Source organism: Phacochoerus africanus, chromosome 7 (assembly GCF_016906955.1).
Source record: "Phacochoerus africanus isolate WHEZ1 chromosome 7, ROS_Pafr_v1, whole genome shotgun sequence".
NCBI lineage: Eukaryota > Metazoa > Chordata > Mammalia > Artiodactyla > Suidae > Phacochoerus > Phacochoerus africanus.
Genome location: NC_062550.1, coordinates 90585145 through 90604569, shown reverse-complemented (window position 1 = coordinate 90604569; position 19425 = coordinate 90585145). Strand labels below are relative to the sequence as shown.

The window sequence follows — 19425 nt, the reverse complement described above, 5'->3', positions numbered from 1 at the left end:
CTTAATTCCAGTGTTCTCAGTTCAGCACGTCACCCCTGCACCTAGTGTCACTCCTGAGCATAGAGCTTCCTTGATTGAACTTCAGCAGAGAGAAAAATGGAAAAGTTCAGTCAGCAGAAAAGAGGCAGGGAAGGAGGGTGGAGTCTCCTGGCTGCATGGGCTCAGAGAAGGGCAGGAGAGGGGTTGTCCCCAAGCCTTTTGAGGACCTCAGTCCTGCCTGTTGTCGGCAACCCCTCTAGAGGCAGTTAGGACACAGCTTTTCTTCACTGCTGAGTTGGCTTAACTCAGGTGCTTTCAAAATGTTGCGAGCATCTTTCCTTTGCTTCATTTCCACTCTTGTTTCTCTCTTTGTAGATTTGTGCCTTTAAAAAAAAAAATTCTCGTTACTCTTATTTTGTTTGATTTGTGAGGAGGCAAGAAAAGTGCATGTTCTTATTAGCTGGTCAGCTTTGACCTCAGCTTTCATACACCTAAACTGAAGGCCTTAGAGCAGACCGCCTCCAAGGTTCTCTCTCAAATTCTGTGCATCCCAGAATCACGGGAGTGTACATAGGGGCTGTAGAGTGTGGGACTGACTGTAAGAAGTGTCAGAAGCCAGCATCAAGGAAGTTACTACAGCATGAGTCATCAGAGAAGTTTCATCTGAGGGACTGGAAAGTTGTGTGTGGGCTGAATACACAGAGAGAAGAGGAAGGGAGCAGCCTAAGTGAACACACCGAAGCAGCCACAACCACTGATGGGAAAGGGGTATGTTGAGAAGAAACAAGAAACAACGTTGAATATTCACCAGGTACATATGAGAACCTGTTGCAGGGGCCCTCAAAGGCTTAAATTTAAACTCAACTGCCACAACCAATGTCATTTATCAAAAATAGTATCATCTTGGCACCAATGAGCACTTATTTTCATCTCGTAACCTTTGCATAATCCTTTTCATATCATTTCTCTTTAAAGTGAATTGGGAAAAAAAAGAGCTGTCATTTTTATCTTTCAAAGAAAAACCTTTTAAAGTTTAATGATATTATTTTGAGAAGCGATGCTGCATTTTTTGAGGTAATTTGGATGTCACACTTTATATGCCTTCTAATTTTCTTATAGGTGTTATTGTTGTATGCGTATAATATGAAGCCCCTGAATGTTTCAGATGTTGCATCTACTGCTTACAGCAGTGTATACACTGGCTCTTTCTGGGTTCCACTGAACAGGCAAGTAAAGATGGGTTATCCACAACCCTAGCCCTCATTGCGGATTTTTAAATTTACTATTATTATTATTATTATTATTGCTTTTTAGGGCCATACCTGTGGAATATGGAGGTTCCCAGGCTAGGGCTCGAATTGAAGCTACAGCTGCCGGCCTACACCCCAGCCACAGCAACATCAGCTCCAAGCCGCGTCTGCAACCTACCCCACAGCTCATGGCAATGTTGGATCCTTAACCCACTGAGCAAGGCCAGGGATCAAACCCGCAACCTCGTGGTTCCTAGTTGGATTCATTTCCGCTGCACCACAACGAGAACTCCATAGATATTTTCCTAAGAACAGGCACTATTGGTAATATACAAGGTAAATCATGGGAGAAATTTTGGAAGACTTTTTTTTTTTTTAAAGCTTCCTTCTCCTTAGAAGAGTATGATATTGCAGTGGTTCAGGGCATGAACTCTGAATCCTGCCTGCTTTGGTTCAAATGCTGGTTGTGCCCCTTCCTATTTGAGCAACCTTAACCTGGTTACTTAACCTCTCTGTGCCTCAGTAAAATGGGAAGAAGAAGAATAATGATGATGATAGTAGCGGGTGTTGTTGGAGGAACAGTTCCTGATATTTCATAAAGATTATAGGGAGTACAAAGATGTGGTCCGTACCCTATTCTGCCTGTAGTTTGGAGTGTGTTTTAAAAAATAACTTCATGTGGTTCTGTATGAAGTTGCAAAATTAAACCCAAATATCCACCCCTTCCCTGGCTGCTCAGTGCTGTTTCACATTTTGCTCCCCAAGTCCAAAGCCTCTGAGTCAGCAGCACTGTTTGGAGGCTGGAACTTTGTTTCTGCCTGGTTTCTCTCTCGGATTTCACCTTAGCAAAGTCCTTGCATGGTTTTCAGTTTTCTTTTTTGTGGGGTTAGTTTGGTTTGGTTTCGTTTTTAATGGCTGCCCCCGATGCATATAGAAGTTCCCAGGCCAAGGACTGAATCCAAGCCACAGCTGCAGCAACCCCAGCTCGTTGAACCCACTGTGCCAGGTGGGGGATCAGACCCACGCCTCTGCAGAGACCGCAGCCGCTGCAGCCAGATTCTTAACCCACTGCGCCACAGTGGGGACTCCTAGTTAATTCAGTTTTGATTCCACTGTTTGTTGTCCTTGTGACCTCGGCCTCCATTCTCTCAGTCCCGAGATGGAGATCATCCTTGCTCAGCCTGCCTTGTGGGGGTATCGTTTGGATCTAGCCAGATGGTGTGTGCATACACTTTCTGTGCATGTACCATGTGCACATATACTTTGAAAGGCCAGGAGCACTGGGCAAATAGCAAGTCTCATCCCTGCCTCCTGTGTCCGTCGGGGTCAGCTCTCTGCCTAGCTGCCTGCCTGCTCAGCACTCAGGGAACAAGGACTCGGGGCTTCTCCATCCTTCCCTGAAGACTCTTGTTCTGCTCCCTGATTTCCATTTGCAAGGACTCCTTGGCCTCACCATGAAAGAGAATAAAACAAGAGATGTTTCAAGAGCTGCCATACTTTCAATTATTCAGTTAATTTTCTTTTCCTTTTCCTTTTTTTTTTTTTTTTTCAGTGAAATGGCAGGAAGTCAGACACAGGACTAAACCAGCCCTGTTGAGCCATAAAGTTAGTCAATTCTGCCCCTTCTTTGTATACCCAGAAACAGGGCCAGATCTTTTTTTTTTTTTTTTTCAGAACCATATGATGAAAATGATTGTAATTCCCACAGAGCATGATGTAATCAACGTGACAGGATTCTTTTGTTTATTCCGAAAAGTTCTTGATTTGGGTGTGGTCAGGATCAGGCACAGGATGACTGTAGTTAGGGACTTGCCCCTGTCCCTGAGGCTGTTGCAGCCGCAGGTGCCTGGCGAACTCTCGTCTGAGAGTCAAGCCTCAGTGACGCAGTGAAAATAGGCTGTTTCTTCCCCCCAGGCTGGAGTTCCTCGTGTTCTTATGCGGGTCAAGATAAGATCAGTCTTTGGGGAATTGCTCTTATCCATCATCCTTTAGAAGCAAAGAGGAGGCTGTGGACATCCCACATTCGTTGCTGATGTCAGTTTGCTTTTACGCATCATCTACTTCTTTTTCATAAAAATTTCCTTCCTGGAGTTCCCTGGTGGCCTAGCAGTTAGGATCCGGCGTGGTCACTGCTGTGGCACAGGTTTCATCCTTGGCTTGGGACCTTCTGCATGCTGCAGGCGAGGCCAGAAAAAAAAAATCCTTCCATCCCCGGGTAGAGAACTGAGCATCCCCACACACAGGCACGTGTGCACCTGCGCTCTGCACCTGGTTGTTGAGTCACTGGGGGCCTGCCTGCAGGTGGCCCTTTGCCTCCTTTAACCATTTCGAGGCTTTTCTAGCTTCTGGCTCCATCCATTAGTTCACCTCTGCCTTCAGCACATCCACAGTTTGCTGTATTGTGGCTCCAGAAGCTTTCTGTCCTCAGCTCATTGTCACTTTGTCCTCTGCCCTCCTCCTTGGTTTTTGCTTTTCCTTCTTTCTTGATCCTTCTCTCTACCCCCTCTCCCCACACAGTACATGTCCCTGCATGGGCTCCTGGACCGGTCTCTTAGAGCCACTGCTGACTTGCCCTAATTCTCAGTTTCAGGCCAGCAGCCAGAGAATGGCATTAAACTTATGTCGAAGTAGGAGTTCCCGTCGTGGCGCAGTGGTTAACAAATCCGACTAGGAACCATGAGGTTGCGGGTTCGGTCCCTGGCCTTGCTCAGTGGGTTAACGATCCGGCGTTGCCGTGAGCTGTGGTGTAGGTCGCAGACGCGGCTCAGATCCCGCGTTGCGGTGGCTCTGGCGTAGGCTGGTGGCTACAGCTCTGATTCGACCCCTAGCCTGGGAACCTCCATATGCCGCGGGAGCGGCCCAAGAAATAACAACAACAACAAAAGACAAAAAGACAAAAAAAAATTATGTCGAAGTAGATCTTTTTGTCATTTGCCTGGTGTTTCTTTGCCCATGTAGATATTTCTTTTCTTTCTTTTTCCAGCCGTGCCCATGGCATGTGGAAGTTCCTGGGCCAAGAATTGAACCCTTGGCACAGCAGGAACCAGAGCCACTGCAGTGACAATGCTGGATCCTTAACCTGCTCAGACACCAAGGAACTCTGATATTTATTTGATTTTTATCTTAAGCAATATTTTGAGTGTATACATTTTTTCATTGTTCTTTTGCCAGTTTGTAAGTATAAATCTGTTTGAACATCTGACTAGATCTTAAAACATCATGCAGGTAAGAATTGTGTCTCTTTGCTCATGTTTCTTGAATGAACGAATGAATGATATTTGGGTATGCCAAAAATCTAAGTGTTAAATAACTAAGGACTTACTTCAGACATATTATTGATTCTGGGAACAAATGAATGCTTTTTTTTAACTTCTTAAATAAAATGCATCTATATTTATTTTTAGAGTTATTTCAATTCATGAGAAACTATCTAACCTTACGCAAATTGCTGAAATATCATTGCCAACACCTCCTAAAGTTGCTTCAAATGAAAATGTATCCGAAGTACAAGAAACAGAAGAGAAATCAGTTGATAAAGAACTGGAAGTAAGTTGCTCAGTAATGGAAAATTCTATTGCCATTGCAGGATGGATGTTTTTATACATAATTATTTGAATTATTTTTTATTTCATGAGAGCAGAACTATATAACTAACCTTGACCCCTGTGGTTCTTCTGCCCTGTATCCTTCTCACCAGATATGACCCAACTTTTGGTCACCTAAGTACTATTTTCTTTGAAGTCATTCTGAGTATACCAATTATAAGAATCTGGTGGTGAATGAAAATAAAGCCAGTCTAAAGAAATCATTCAGATATAACCATGAACTCTAAGAAACAATGCTTTGTGACTTTGTGCTGTTACTTGTAATTTTTTACCTTAAGTGTAGTATTTGAACATGTTTATCACCTAAGTAATATGTGAAGAAAAGTTAGAAAATACAGATAAGCATATATCTTTCAGACTTTTCTATGCATCTGTATTTTTTTAACCAGAAAAAAAACAACCCATTAACCTTGTAGTGTGTTATTAATCTGATTACAGTGTTGAATGGTTTCATGATGACTGAGGCTCACGTTTTGGAAAAGAGGCTTATTTCCCTTCTATTTCTCTTGAGTTCTAAACCCATTAAGAAATTGGAACCAAGAAACAGATAAATGGAGTTCTCAAAGCATCAGTGTCATTACTGCTGATTAGCAAACATGGCTGTGGATCAATGGCCAAACGAGTTTACTAATATTTCACTCCTGCCATAGGCAGACTTGCATACCTAATCACGCAGTACTCTTGCCCACTTTGTATAACCATAGAATTCCCCCATTCCTTCTGCCCCGACTCCTTCAGGCTTACTGCATGGGGGGTAAGAGAATAGTCCTCCTGCAGGCAGGGTGCTTCAAAAAATGGAAGCGAAGATTGCAACAGTGGGGCTGAACTTAGCATGCCCTGTTGCTTTTCCCAAAGTCACCAATCAGAGAAGTCACTCTGCTCTCCTGGCGGTGTCTGAAAGAAGCTGGACGTGTCCTTCCTCCTTCCGGAGTGGAGTGGAATTTCCTCACCTTCTATGAAGATGAGAGGAACAGGCAATATCTCTTCTCCCTCAATCACTTGCTCTTAAATTTCCATTTACACATTATTCCACTTTCTTGAGATAAATGTTCTGTGGTTACAATGACCATTACCAAAAAAAATCAAATAGATGTATAAGGCTTAAAATGAAAAGGGACAGTCTCCTCCCCAACCTGTCCTCACTCTGCAGTTCTGAGAGCAGACTGTTTCAAACTCTTTCAATTATTTCTTTTGCTATTCCAAATCTATAAATAATATGCAGGGTCAGTCATGACAAGCAAGGTAACCAGCACCCCTCAAATCCAAGGCTGTCCCCTGGACCCCTGCTCCATGTCTCTTCACACCAGTCTCCGGGCTGGTGGCATATCCATCCTATGCAGCATCTCCAGTCACTGGGCAGGAGGATAGAAAGGAGGCGACGCACACACTGGCTCTTCAAGTTCCCACCCTATCATTTCCACTAACATTTCATCGGCCAAATAGGTCACAAGCCATGCAAACAATTTTGCTCCTGGCTTGGAGAGAAGGAAACCAGAGATCTTGATGAATAGGGCTGATGATAGCCCCAGGTGATTGTTTGTTTGTTTTTCTGGAAGTATCAGTTCTATATAGTATCTATTGACTTTACTGTGGTATACAAGGATTTGGCTCGCTCCTGCTACTCAACTTCTCCTTTCTGAATACTGTTACATCACACAATTAACCGAAGTCACTCTCCAGTGTCTACATTATTATAATCCTGTAATGGTGTTCACAGCCAAGTAGTGTACTGTGGTTATTTTCCTTTCCTGTATAAGGTTTGAGTTTTTTCTTTGTTTACCTCTTTTTTTGGCCATGCAGAAGTTCCCGGGCCAGGGATTGAACCTTTGCCACAGCAGTGATAACACTGGATTCTTAACCCTCTGAGCCATGGGGGAACTCCTCTTCACTTGTCTTTTTTTCTTAACCACTTTCTGATCATGGCATCAGATCTGTCATATGTTCATCCATGTGTTTACACTTATGTCTCAGTTCCCCTTTTCCTTCCTGGAAGCCCCGCTCCTGCTCTGGCTGAGGACTGGTTGCCTCCAGGGCCTGCATCAGAGCTCTAATTCTGGGACCTCCCTCTGCTGATTTTCTGATTGAATTCCCAGCCACTTGGGTCCCATCTCTGTTTTCCGTCTCTGAAAGCTTTTAGGATCTTTAATTTTGGTCTGCTGTGCCTTTTTCTGAAAATCACTTTTGATAGCTTAATATTCACTTGGTTACCAATAACAGAACCTTTTTAATTCTTAAAGAATATTATTGATATGGCTCTTTTTGTTTTGTTTGCCTTCACTATATAGCGATTACATGAGAGTGCCAAAGTTGGCAACTCTGCTGATTTTCAGAATATACTTGTAGGCACTTTTCAGTCTGAATTTACCAGTTGAGTGAAAGTGCATTTTTCATTATTGTGAAAGCAACAAGTCCAGCTGTAAGAGGATTATCAGGCCAGAACCATTCATCTTAGCAAAAAGCAACTTTCTAGAATTTATGTCACCTGTGCTCTATGTTTATATTTATCACAGAAACTGATATCTTGGAATTTTAGCTGCACATCTTTTATAGTGTCCTCAAATGTTACAAGTTACCAGATGGTTAATGATATTAATGGTATACCAAGTACTTATAATAAATCTCTCAATAGATTAGATACCTCAAACTCATGAGACTCATATAAGTAATTATTTTCCTAAAGTGCATGGCTGCCCCTGCATGTCATCTTCAGCTAGAACTCAGCTCTTCATTTTTGAACTTCTTTTGTAGATCCCTCACAATTGTAGTTTTTCATCATAGAACAAACTTATCAGGTTGGTGTCTTTGAACCATAGCCTAGACTATTCCATGTTGAAGTTGTGCTTGAATCTATGATTACAGTTTTCAAATAGAAAAGGGTTGTTTTTTTCTCCTGAACCCATTTGTCTCTTCAGCTCACACTGAGACTGGAGAGTGAGTATCCCTGAGGCTAAGGGTTGTAGGTGGTTCTCTGCCACTCAGCATCGCTACCGCGGGTCAGCCACTTAACCTTTCCTGCGACTAATTTTCCCCTCATCTCTGAACATGATCCTTTTACTCAGATATTGCTGAGATGAAGAGGTGGCCCCTTGGTTGGAATGAGAGTCATCAAAATTTCCCTGGGGGTCAGAGGTAGTTACCAGATTCATCACAAGGAGCCCAGTACATGAGCCAAGAAGTTGATGAGGAATATAAACAAATCAGGAATACATGGGGACATTTGAATGCAGACAGAGGGAGGAATTCGCATCCCACCTTGCTTTAGCCAAGGTTTGTGACGTGCTCTCCTGTCCTGCCTAGAATGGTGTGTGTGAGTGGGTCAGACCTTGAGTAGAACAAACTCCTTTTAAGCCTGATGTTCTTCTCCATATTTTTGGATTTGTTTTATTCTCCAACTTCACAAGTGTTCCTTTAGCTTTAATTGGGGCATTTTAAGATGTGTTCCAGTTCTATTCCTTCTGTATATGAAAGGTCACAAAATGGAGGCAAAACTAATATTTTTAGTTTAGGTGAATTAGCAAACAAATTAATTCACAACATCTGAAAGTTATGAAATGCAAGGACATAGAGAGCTTCCTTTTTCCCAATAAACTAACCAGCACTTGAGAAGAAGAAGAAGAAGAAAAAAAAAAAAAAGCTAGGTTCTGCGTTATATAAAATAAATTCCATTGACTAAAATCTGCCAGTTTGTTGTCATGACAACCTTCACTTGGAGCTAATTACAAGTTAACTAGGACACTTGAAGAGATCGATTGTGGTTAGGAATTGGACAAGATTTCATAACCTCTATATTCTGTTTATTTCTATCACAGTATAGATTTTTAGTGGGTTATTAAATGTAAGGGTCCAGAAAAATGTGCCTTTGCTTAGCACTCCCTCTCCCTCTTTTTTTTCCTTTTCTACCCCCCAAATCCCTACAGTCTGGAATAAGCCAAAAACTTCAGAACACAGATATTAATTTAAGATGTTTTGGGAGGGCTACAGAACAGGTGTTCTAGTCAATTCTGGCTTGAAAACATGTCCTTCTTCAAAAATGAACTACACTGGCTGAGAATCACTGGGTTATTTTAACCTGTCATTCACAGCTTTATGGGGTATCTTCAGAGCATACCAGGAGCTTTAAAGCATATGAAAGATGCAGACCATTCTGACTTGAAGACACAAACATCTTTTTGGAATGATAACATACTGATATGAAAAGCTTAAAATATGTTTACACAAGTCACCTAAGATTAGTTCAGTAAACATGTATAGGATGGCTGGATTGCACAAGGCAATTTAAGTTAGTGTATAGGCGACATAGCCCCAACATATCAAAAAACTGTTGCAAACAGAACAAAAAACAATTCAGCATTAGCATCCATTCACACATTATATTTCAGAAACCATTACATGCAAAAGTTTTCCAGGCTCAAGGAGATAAAATTCATACAGAAATCAGTACAGTTGGGTTCCATCATGGACAGGCTTAATCACCCTATGGGTATGGTCACAGGTATCCAGATGTCCTTTGGAATGAGCCCAGCCACCTAGTGGCCCTCTCTTAGCAACGTGTGGCATTCAAAGGAACATCAATTTAATGTTCAGAGGCACTGAAAAGAATCTAAATCTTTATGGAGTCTCTCATAAGAACAACCAAGAGAGAATTCTTTCATCATAAACAGCATAATTTCTCTTAAATCTCCTTTCCCCCACTGCCTTAGGGGTGCCTCTCTGACATCTACGGCAGCTCCAACCTCTTGTCCCATTGGTTCAAACTCCCAACACTCTCCCTCCAACTCAGTCTGCATGGAGTGTTTTGACTCCTCTCCCCTTCTCTCTCTGGCTTAGCTTCTGATTCTGTAGGTCATTTTAGCCTCTCTGGCACCTTCCAGTTTTCCTGTTTCTAGCATTATCTGTATTCTATACAACAGGGCGAGGTTGCTGGAATTCTTCCTTCTCAATAGTGGAGCTCATGACGCAGACTCTTCTCATTTATCACTTAAAAAAAAATCTCATTCAAACTATTGCCTTTGGAATATATTAGCAATGAGATCCTGCAGTGTAGCACTGGGAACTATGTCTAGTCACTTATGATGGAGCATGAGAATGTGAGAAAATAGAATGTGTACATGTATGTGTAACTGGGTCACCATGCTGTACAGTAGAAAAAAAAATTGTATTGGGGAAATAACAATTTAAAAAATGGAAATAAAAACAAAAAAAAATCTTTCACATAGGCGTGTGTGTGTGTGTGTGTGTGTGTGTGTGTGTGTGTTAAGAGAGAAAGCTGAGCTAGACTTGATACTTGCTTCCATAGTGCAGGCAGCATTTTATAGCCCCCTATAGATTGAACTAAAGATGATGTTTTCCTGCACCCCAAAATACCCTGTGCCCTCACTATATTGTTTTGGTCATTATGTCTTTATATGTCTCTTCCTCTCTCTTGACTTTGAATTCCTCTGCTCAGGACTCTTACTCATCCTTTGATCTCTGATATCAACTAACTGAAACTCAATGCCTCTTTAATAGCTGGTTGTGAAACTTCTAGTTGGAGACCTTCGGAGAACACGTTTTCCAGACCGAGGATACAGCGAGAGATGGGATGTGAAATCATGGAGCTGGGTGTTGTATTCAGGGTGGTGGGACTGCAGGGTGAGTGTCGTGGCAGCGGGGCTCAAGAGGTTTGTGGAATCTAGTGCTTCCTCCTCGGTGACCTCACCACAGAGTGCTATAGAGTCTGTCTCTCCTATTCCTCTTGCTAACTATGAGCTCCTAAGGGCTCTCGCTCCATCTTATTCATCTCGAATTTCCACCCCATGGCACTTAGGATGCATTCAATAGATGTTGATCGAATAAGTGGTGAATGGGAAAACAGGCCTGGGGGCAGGGAGTAGGGGAAGGTGGAGGCAGCCCCCGGGAAGAGCATCTCCTGATCTGCCCAGTGATTTGCATAATCCTGGTGGCACATGCAGGAGGGATGAGTTTGTTGGATGGAAAACAATTTAGGAAGTTTTTTTCCATGAAGTTGGTGAGTGATGAGGAGGACTTCAGGAAAGTCAAAAAATTGGCTCTATTATCTTGGAAGTAACTCAGAAGGCCATTCCTTATAGAATCAACAGCTGCTCTCTTTTAAGGGAGGAATAGCAAAGATTGACCCAGGATCCTTCTGTGCTTGCCAGCACCCCTGCCACCCGCAGCATCCCTCCGGCAGCTTTCTGCTCGGGATTGAGGCACTCAGTACCTCCTTGTCTTGTTTCTGCGGCAGCAAGGTCACAGAGGTGTCTCACAGCCCAAATCCGCCAACTCCTGATGTGATGTATGTGGTTTACCTCCAGTGATGCCAAAGAAATAGAATATTGCTGAGGCGAAAATTCTCTTTGATAAATGTTGAGACAGGCAGTGGAAGGCACTGTTATCAGGTAGAATTTCCATCTTCATCTGTTATATGAAATGATTCCTATCCAGGCAGTGTCCTTTCGCTTGATAGCTCTTGATGAAAACGTGACAATAACCCATCACAGCTATTATTGAAACCTTTTGGATAGAAAGAAAACAAGAACTCGATTGTGACTGTGGGAAATGTGGCTAAATAAGAGGAGTGTCTAAGAACACACCCAATATGTGTGTTCCCCTCTGTCGAGTAACGTGGACCAGGAGCCTGGAAGGGTGATCGTAGGAAAGGGATGTCCCCTGATCGGTGCCGGATGTCCTGACTGCCCTCCATCCTGTGCGGTCCCGTAGAAAGTGTCCTACCTCTGGCCATCATCACTTCTTGCCCAAACAGTGTGAGTAACCTCCTAGCTCATTTCTCTTTCTCTTGTCTTCCTGGTCCAATGTGCCTTTAAAGTGTGGCCTGATTTACCTTTTAAAGCACTACGATCGTTATTCCCTCAGTCCAGTGCTTCTCAATTTCCTAAGCCACAAAACCCAAATTCCTTACGTTTACCTCTCCTAGTATCCGTTTCTGTCTCAGCCGTATTTCTCACCACCATGCCTCCCGTGACTACCCACGGGAAAGACCAGAGCAGATCCGTGATGTTCCTTGAGTACCTGCCGTTTCCTTGCTGACATGGCTCCTGCCACCTGGAGAGCCCTGGTCCCCCTTCTCTGCCGGTTGAATCTTGCTCCTCTTTCATGCCTCAGCTCCTATGGCCCTTTCTTCAGGGAATGTTCCCTGTTCATCATACCTACCATTCCTCTCCACCACCTCTAGGCTCTTGTGACAGGTCATCACTACGCGAGTTCTCATCGCGTCCTCCTTTGCATGTTATTTAGCCATGTAGGAATTGATTTTTTTCAGTTGCTGTACACTTTGTGAGGAGAGGATCTGTTTCTTCATCTTTGTATTCCACAGCACCTAATATAATGCCTTGAATATATGTTAGGTTGAAATCAATCAACTATAGCTTTAGAACTCTAAAACTTGTTTTTTGTTTGCTTTTGCCATATCCATAGCATTTGGAAGTTCCTGGGCCAGGGGTTGAACCTGAGCCACGGCAGCCACCTGAGCCACTGCAGTGACAAAGCCTACAGTGACAACACTGGATCCTTAATCCACAGTACCAGAAGGGAACTCCCTAAAAATTTGATCATTTTTAGGTTCGTGCATTTACTAAAACCTAAGTATAATTGGTTTGGGTCTGTGAGTTCAATTGCTTTATTTTAAGGTTTAACCAGCACTGTCGGTTATCATTTAAAAATGAATGCACTGTCATCATTTTTGTATTTCTGGATGTTAGCACATGTCACTACGACTTTTAAAATAAAAGCAGATTGTTGCTAGATGTTGGCAACGTTGTGAAGTAAGTATAGTTTCTGACAGTCTTGTAATCATGACTCCTTTAGTTGTTTAAAGAAAACCTGCTTATCCTGGGTCAAATGGAATAGGTTTGGCAAGGAGGCAGTATTTGGCAGGGCAAGGTAAGCTTGTGCGTAACCAAGGAGTGGGGACAAAACACAGTGGGCCCCACAGAAAATGAAACTGCAGAGCTGGGAGCCAAGATTTATGCTCAGTCCCAACATGGTGTCAGGTCTCCTTTATCTCTGCTTCCTCCTCTTGCTAATTTTACCTCGAGCCCACTGGCTGCTTTCTCCAACCCTGCCTAGGGACCACTTAGCTCATCCGGCCAGTACCACCCGGAGCCTGCTTCTGTTTTCGTCCTTATAGGAAATGACAAGGATGGAGAACCTGGTTGATTCAACCCTGCCTCCAGGTAGATCTCTGTTGGGTCAAATACCCGTGCAGAAACACAGCATCGTCCATACAGTAGGGGCTGCAGCAGTGCCCTCGGTAATAGGCCACGTGTGACGTTGGCTCTCTATTCCTTTTCATTTACTCTTTCCATTTCTTCCTCAATTCCCAGCTGTTCAACTGGGCTTAAACCCTCATCTCTAAAGGGATGCAAATCTCTTTATTCCCGGGCTCTCTTTTCGGAAGAAAAGTGATACTCCAAAATCTTATTTTGGTGTGAATTACTTTACCTGTTCTTCGGTAACAGCAATTTTGATGGTGAATTTGCAGGGAGAGGATCCTAAAATAATTGGTTACTCGTCACCACGTTGTATTTGTTGTGGCCATTCTATATCCTTTCAAATAACCCTCATTATTTAAAAGATTGTGACCTCTGAATCCCTGTAAGTTTTATCCTGGGGATTAAGATTAGGTAATGATGCAATGAAAGACAAGTGAAATAAAGTCTGTAATTAAAATATCTGGTATTTTACCAAGAAGATCAACCTCACTAGATTGTCTTCTTATTTCCAGCACATGATTATTGACTGTTGCTCTGAAATAGTGTCTTTGTTCTTCATGGATGGAGAGAAACCACCACTGTCTGAGGTATGTGTCTCTTTTAAAACTGTATCTGATTCTCTCACAAGTATTGTTGCTATGGAAATGGAAATGCAGAAAACATCTACTATAAAAGTATCAAGGGCCTAACCCTCTTTAATTAATGTGAAGAAGCGATACTCATGAGTTTATAATAGCATGCTATGTTGGTTAGAAATAGTCTTTGTTAAAAAATAAACTAGTACAGAAAATTGTGAAGAGGATAATTTTAAAATCATTTCAAATCTACCATTCAGAGAAGAACCACTATCAACATTTTGGAGAGTATCTCAATTTTTTTTTCATATATATTTAGACTTTAGGATTTTTATATTAGTAGGATCATACTGCACATGCATTCTGTAACTTGGTCTTATTTTTCATTCAAAAACTATATTCTGAAGATATTTTAATGTGAAATACCTGTCTTGTTTAATGCCTCTATAGTAGTCTTGTGTGTATTTGTTGTGTCGGGTGCTAATTGTATAACTAGATCTCTATTCATGGACCTTGAGGTTAATGGGTTCTAGAACATACATGTTTCACCCAGGTTCAGAGCTAATTTTTAGGAGCAGGATTTTGTAGTAAAAAGTATGTACATATGGTCCCTGATTTATAATGATTCAATGTATCATTTTTTAACTTTATGATATTATGAAAGCGACATACATTCAGTAGAAACTGTACTTTGAATGTTGAGCTTTTCCCAGGCTAGTGATAAGCAGTCTAATACTTGTGTGGCCACGTGCTGCCACGGGGGAAACCACACACACACTCACCATTCAGGACCCACATAACCATTGTGCTTTTAACTTTCATTCCAGTACGCAATAAATTACATGAGCTAGCCAACACTTTTTTACAAAACTGATTTTGTGTTAGATGATTTTGCCCAACTTCAGGCTAAGGATGCGTTCAGAGCACGTTTAGGGTGGGCCGGACTTCCGGTAGGTTAGACGTGCTAAGTGTATTTTTGATTTAAGATGTTTTCAACCTCGGATGGGTTTACTCCTTTATTGAGATATTAACCCCCTTGTAAGTAAACATGTATACATCTTTTTTATTGTGGTAAAATATACATAAAATGTGTAACTGTAGTCATTTCTAGGTGTACACATCGGTGACATTAAATACATTCCCAGTGTCGTGCGGCCATCTCCACCATCCTTCCTCACAATTCTGTCATCATCCCACTTGGAAACTTTGTACCCACTAAGTATTAACCCTCCATTTCTTCCTCCCCCAACTCCTGATAACATCTGTTCTACTATTTGCCTATCCCAGGTACCTCACAGGAATGAAATCATAAAAGATGGTCTCTTGTGGCTGGTTTCTTTCATTTAGCAGTTTTTTAAAAATTCATCCATGTTTTAGCATGTATCATCACTTCATTCTTTTTAAGACTAAATATTCCCTTATGTATTTACCACGTGTGTTTATCCACTCTTCTGTAGATGGACATTTGTTTCTACCTTTTGGCTCCTGTAAATAATGCTGCTGTAACTAAGGGTGTACAGGCATCTGAGTGTATGAACGAGGAGTGGAATTGGTGGATCGTATGGTAATTCAATGTTTAACTTTTTAAGAAACCCCCAAATAGTTTTCCTCAGCATCTGCACCATTTTATATTCCTATTAAAAAATGCAAAGGTTCCAATTTTTAAAATTTTATTGTGGTTAATTCACAAAGTTAGATGAGTTTCAGGTATACAGCAAAGTAAATCAGTTTTAATATACACATATCTGTTCTTTTTCAGATTCTTTTCCCATATAGGTTATTACACATTATTGAGCAGGTCACCCTGTGCTATATAGTGGTCTTTGTTAGCTATCTATTTTACATATAGTCGTGTGTATCTGCTAATCCCAACCTCCTAATTTATCCCTTTCCCCTCCCCCCTTTCCCTTTTGGAAACCATAATTTTGATATCAAAATCTTTGGGTCTGTTTCCATTTTGCAAGTTATTTGTATCTTTATTAGATTATACATATTAGTTATCTGATACTTGTTCTGCCTACTTCACTAATTATGATAATTTCTAGGACAATCCATATTGCTGCAAATGGCATTATTTCATTCTTTTTATGGCTAATATTCTGGTGTGGGTGTGTGTGGGTGTGTGTGTGTGGGGGGGGTGTCAAATCCTCTGTTGAGGGACATTTAGGTTTCTTCCATATCTTGGCTGTTGCAAATTAGTGCTACAACTATTGAGCAAGTTAAACTGAGGTGCATGTGCCTTTTTGAATTATGGTTTTCTCTCCAGATATATGCCCAGGAGTGGAACTGCTGGGTCATATGGTAATTCTATAGTTAGTTTTTGAAGGAACCTCCATACTGTTCTCCTTAGTGGTTGTACCAAATTACATTCCCATCAACAGTGTAGGAGGGTTCCCTTTTCTCCAGTATGTACTGCTTGTAGATTTTTTTTTCCTCTTTTGGCCATGCCTGTGGCATGTGGAAGTTTCCAGGCCTGGGATCGAACCCATGCCACAGCAGCAAGCCAGACCATTGCAGGTCCTTAATCCACTGCACCACAAGGGAACTCCCATTTGTAGACTTTTTGATAATGGCCATTCTGACTGGTGTGAGGTGATACCTCATTGTAAGTTTGATCTGCCTTTCTCTAATAATCAGTGATGTTGAACATCTTTTTATGTGCTTTTTGGCCATCTGTCTTGGAGAAATTACCTGTTTAGGTCTTCTGGCCACTTTTAAATTGGGTTTGGTTTTTTATAAATCCATACAAGATATTTGTATATTTTGGATATTAATCCCTTGTCCATTGCTTCGTTTGTAAAGATTTTTTTTCTCATTGTATAGGAAGTCTTTTTATTTTGCTTATGGTTCCTTTTACCGTGAAAAAGCTTTTAAGTTTAATTAGGTCTCAGAGTTCCCACTGGGGTGCAGTGGGTTAAGAATCCAACTGCAGCAGCTTGGGTGCAGGTTCCAGAGGTTCAGGTTCAATACCTGACTTGGTACAGTGGGTTAAAGAATCCAATGTTGCCGCAGCTACCATGTAGGTTGCAGCTGCAGCCCAGATTCAATCCCTGACCTGTGGGTATGGCCTTAAACTTAAAAAAGGAAGTTTAATCGGGTCCCATTTTTTAAATTTTTATTTTCATTACTCTGGAAGCGGGGGGGGGGATCAAAAAAGATATTGCTGCGATTTATGTCAGGCTGTTCTGCCTGTGATTTCCTCAAGGAGATTTATAGTATCTGGCCATACATTTAATCCATTTTGAGTTTATTTTGGTGTACGGTGTTGGAGAATGTTCTGATTTCATTCCTTTACATGTAGGTGTCTGGTTTTCCCAGCACCACTTATTGAAGAGGCTGTCTTCTCTGCATTGTGTATTCTTGCCTCCTTTGTTATCGATTAATTGACCATAGGTGCATGGATATATCTCTGGGCTTTGTGCTGTTCCACTGATCTATATTTCTATTTTTGTGACAGGCCCATAATGTTTTTATGACTGTAGCTTTGTAGTAAAGTCTGAGGTCAGAGGGTCTGATTCCTCTGTTTTTAAGATTGCTTTGGCAGGAGTTCCCATTGTGGCTCAGCAGTTCACAAGCCCGACTAGCATCCGTGAGGATGCAGGTTCCATCCCTGGCCTCGCTCAGTGAGTTAAGGATCTGGTGTTGGCATGAGCTGTGGTATAGGTTGCAGACAAGATTTGGATCCCACATTGCTGTGGCTGTGACATAGGCTGGCAACTGTGGCTCCTATTCAACCCCTAGCCTGGCAACCTCCATACGCTGTGGGTGCGGCCCTAAAAAGCAAAAAAAAGATTGCTTTGGCTATGGGGGTGTCTTTTTTGTTTCCATATAAATTTAAAAAATTTTTTTTCTAGTTTTATGAAAAATGCCATTGGTAGTTTGATAGAGATTATGTTTAATCTATAGTTTGCCTCGAGTACTATATTTTGACAATATTAATTCTTCAAGTCCAAGATCATGCTATATCTTTCCATCTGTTCCTGCCATATTTGACTTCTTTTATCAGCAACTTAGGTAGATTTATTCCTAGATATTTTGTTCTCTTTTACACGATGGTAAATGGGATTGTTTCCTTAATTTCTCTTTCTGATCTTTCATTGTTAGTGTATAGGAATGCAAGAGATTTCTGTATATTGATTTTGTATCCTGAAACTTTACCATATTTATTGATCAGCTCTGGTAGTATATTTAGGATTTTCTATGTGTCGTTTTGTGTCATCTGCAATGACAGTTTTACTTCTTTTCCAATTTGGATTCCTTTTATGTATATATCTGCTCTGATTTGCCATGGCTGGGACTTCCAAAACTATGTTGAATAAAGTGGTGAGAATGGACATCCTTGTCTTATTCCTGATCTTAGCAGGTAAGCTTTCAGCTTTTCACCATTGAGAGTGATGTTAGCTATGAGTTTGTCATATGTGGTGTTGAGGTAGGTTCCCTTTATGCCCACTTGCTGGAGGAGTTTTTTAATCAAAAATGTTTGTTGAGGGAGTTCCCGTCGTGGCGCAGTGGTTAACGAATCCGACTAGGAACCATGAGGTTGCGGGTTCGGTCCCTGCCCTTGCTCAGTGGGTTAACGATCCGGCGTTGCCGTGAGCTGGGGTGTAGGTTGCAGACGCGGCTCAGATCCCGCGTTGCTGTGGCTCTGGCGTAGGCCGGTGGCTACAGCTCCGATTCAACCCCTAGCCTGGGAACCTCCATATGCAGCGGAAGCAGCCCAAAGAAATAGCAAAAAGACAAAAAAAAAAAAAAGAAAAAGAAAAGGTTTGTTGAGGAGTTCCTTGTGGCACACGGGTTAAGGATCCGGCATTGTCACTGTAGCAACCCAAGTCACTGCTATGACATGGGTTCAATCCCTGGCCCAGGAACTTCCACATGCCACAGGTATGGCAAAATGTGTATGTGTGTATGTTGAGGAGTTCTATTGTGGCTCAGCAGGAACCTAAAGTTGTCTAAGGATTCAGGTTTAATCCCTGGCCTCACTCAGTGGGTTAAGGATCTGGCATTGCTGCAAGTTGCAGTATAGGTCACAGATGAGGCTTGGATCCAGTGGTACCATGGCTGTGGCATAGGCCTGCAGCTGTAGCCCTGATTCAATCCCTAGCCCACGATTTCCCATATGACACAGATGCAGTCATAAAACAAAGACAATAGTGTTGAATTATGTCAAAACCTTTTTCTGGATCTACTGATGTGATCATATGGTTTTTATTCTTTAGATTGTTAATGTGGTATAATTTGCATATATTGAAGAATCATTGCATCCCTGGGATAAATCTCAATGGGTAACATATTGTTGGATTCCTTTTGCTAGTATTTTGTTGAAGATTTTTGTGTCTATATTCATCAATGATATTGGTCTGTAATTTTCTTGTTTAGTGGTATCTTTGGTTTTGGTATCAGGGTGATTGTGGCTTCGTAGAATGAGCTTGGGAGTGTTCCTTCCTCTGTAATTTTTTGGAAGAGCTTCAGAAGGATAGGTGTTAACTCTTCTCTAAATGTTTGATAGAATTTGCCTATGAAGCTGTCTGATCCTAGAAGTTTCTTAACCACAGTTTTAATTTCAGAACTTTTTTTTGCCCTATTCATATTTCTATTTTCCTGGTTCAGTCTTGGAAGGGTTTTACCTTTCTGAGAATTTGTCCATTTCTTCTAGGGTGTCCATTTTATTGACATATAGTTGCTTGTAGTAGTCTCTTATGATCCTTTGTATTTCTGTGTTGTCAGTTGTAATTTCTCTTTTTTCATTTCTCATTTTATTGATTTAAACCCTGATTTGAACCTC

The 19425-nt window shown here is 41.6% G+C and overlaps 1 protein-coding gene across 1 annotated transcript in view; it reads left to right on the top strand.

The window, feature by feature from the left end:
• The window catches only part of CFAP54 (cilia and flagella associated protein 54), a 308666-nt gene that overhangs the window by 262996 nt on the left and 26245 nt on the right, over positions 1 to 19425 (top strand). The window contains exons 65-67 of the mRNA XM_047788234.1: positions 1099 to 1205; positions 4634 to 4775; positions 13578 to 13652. Coding sequence (XP_047644190.1) covers positions 1099 to 1205; positions 4634 to 4775; positions 13578 to 13652 — 324 coding nt within the window. The remainder of the gene's footprint in view (positions 1 to 1098; positions 1206 to 4633; positions 4776 to 13577; positions 13653 to 19425) is intronic.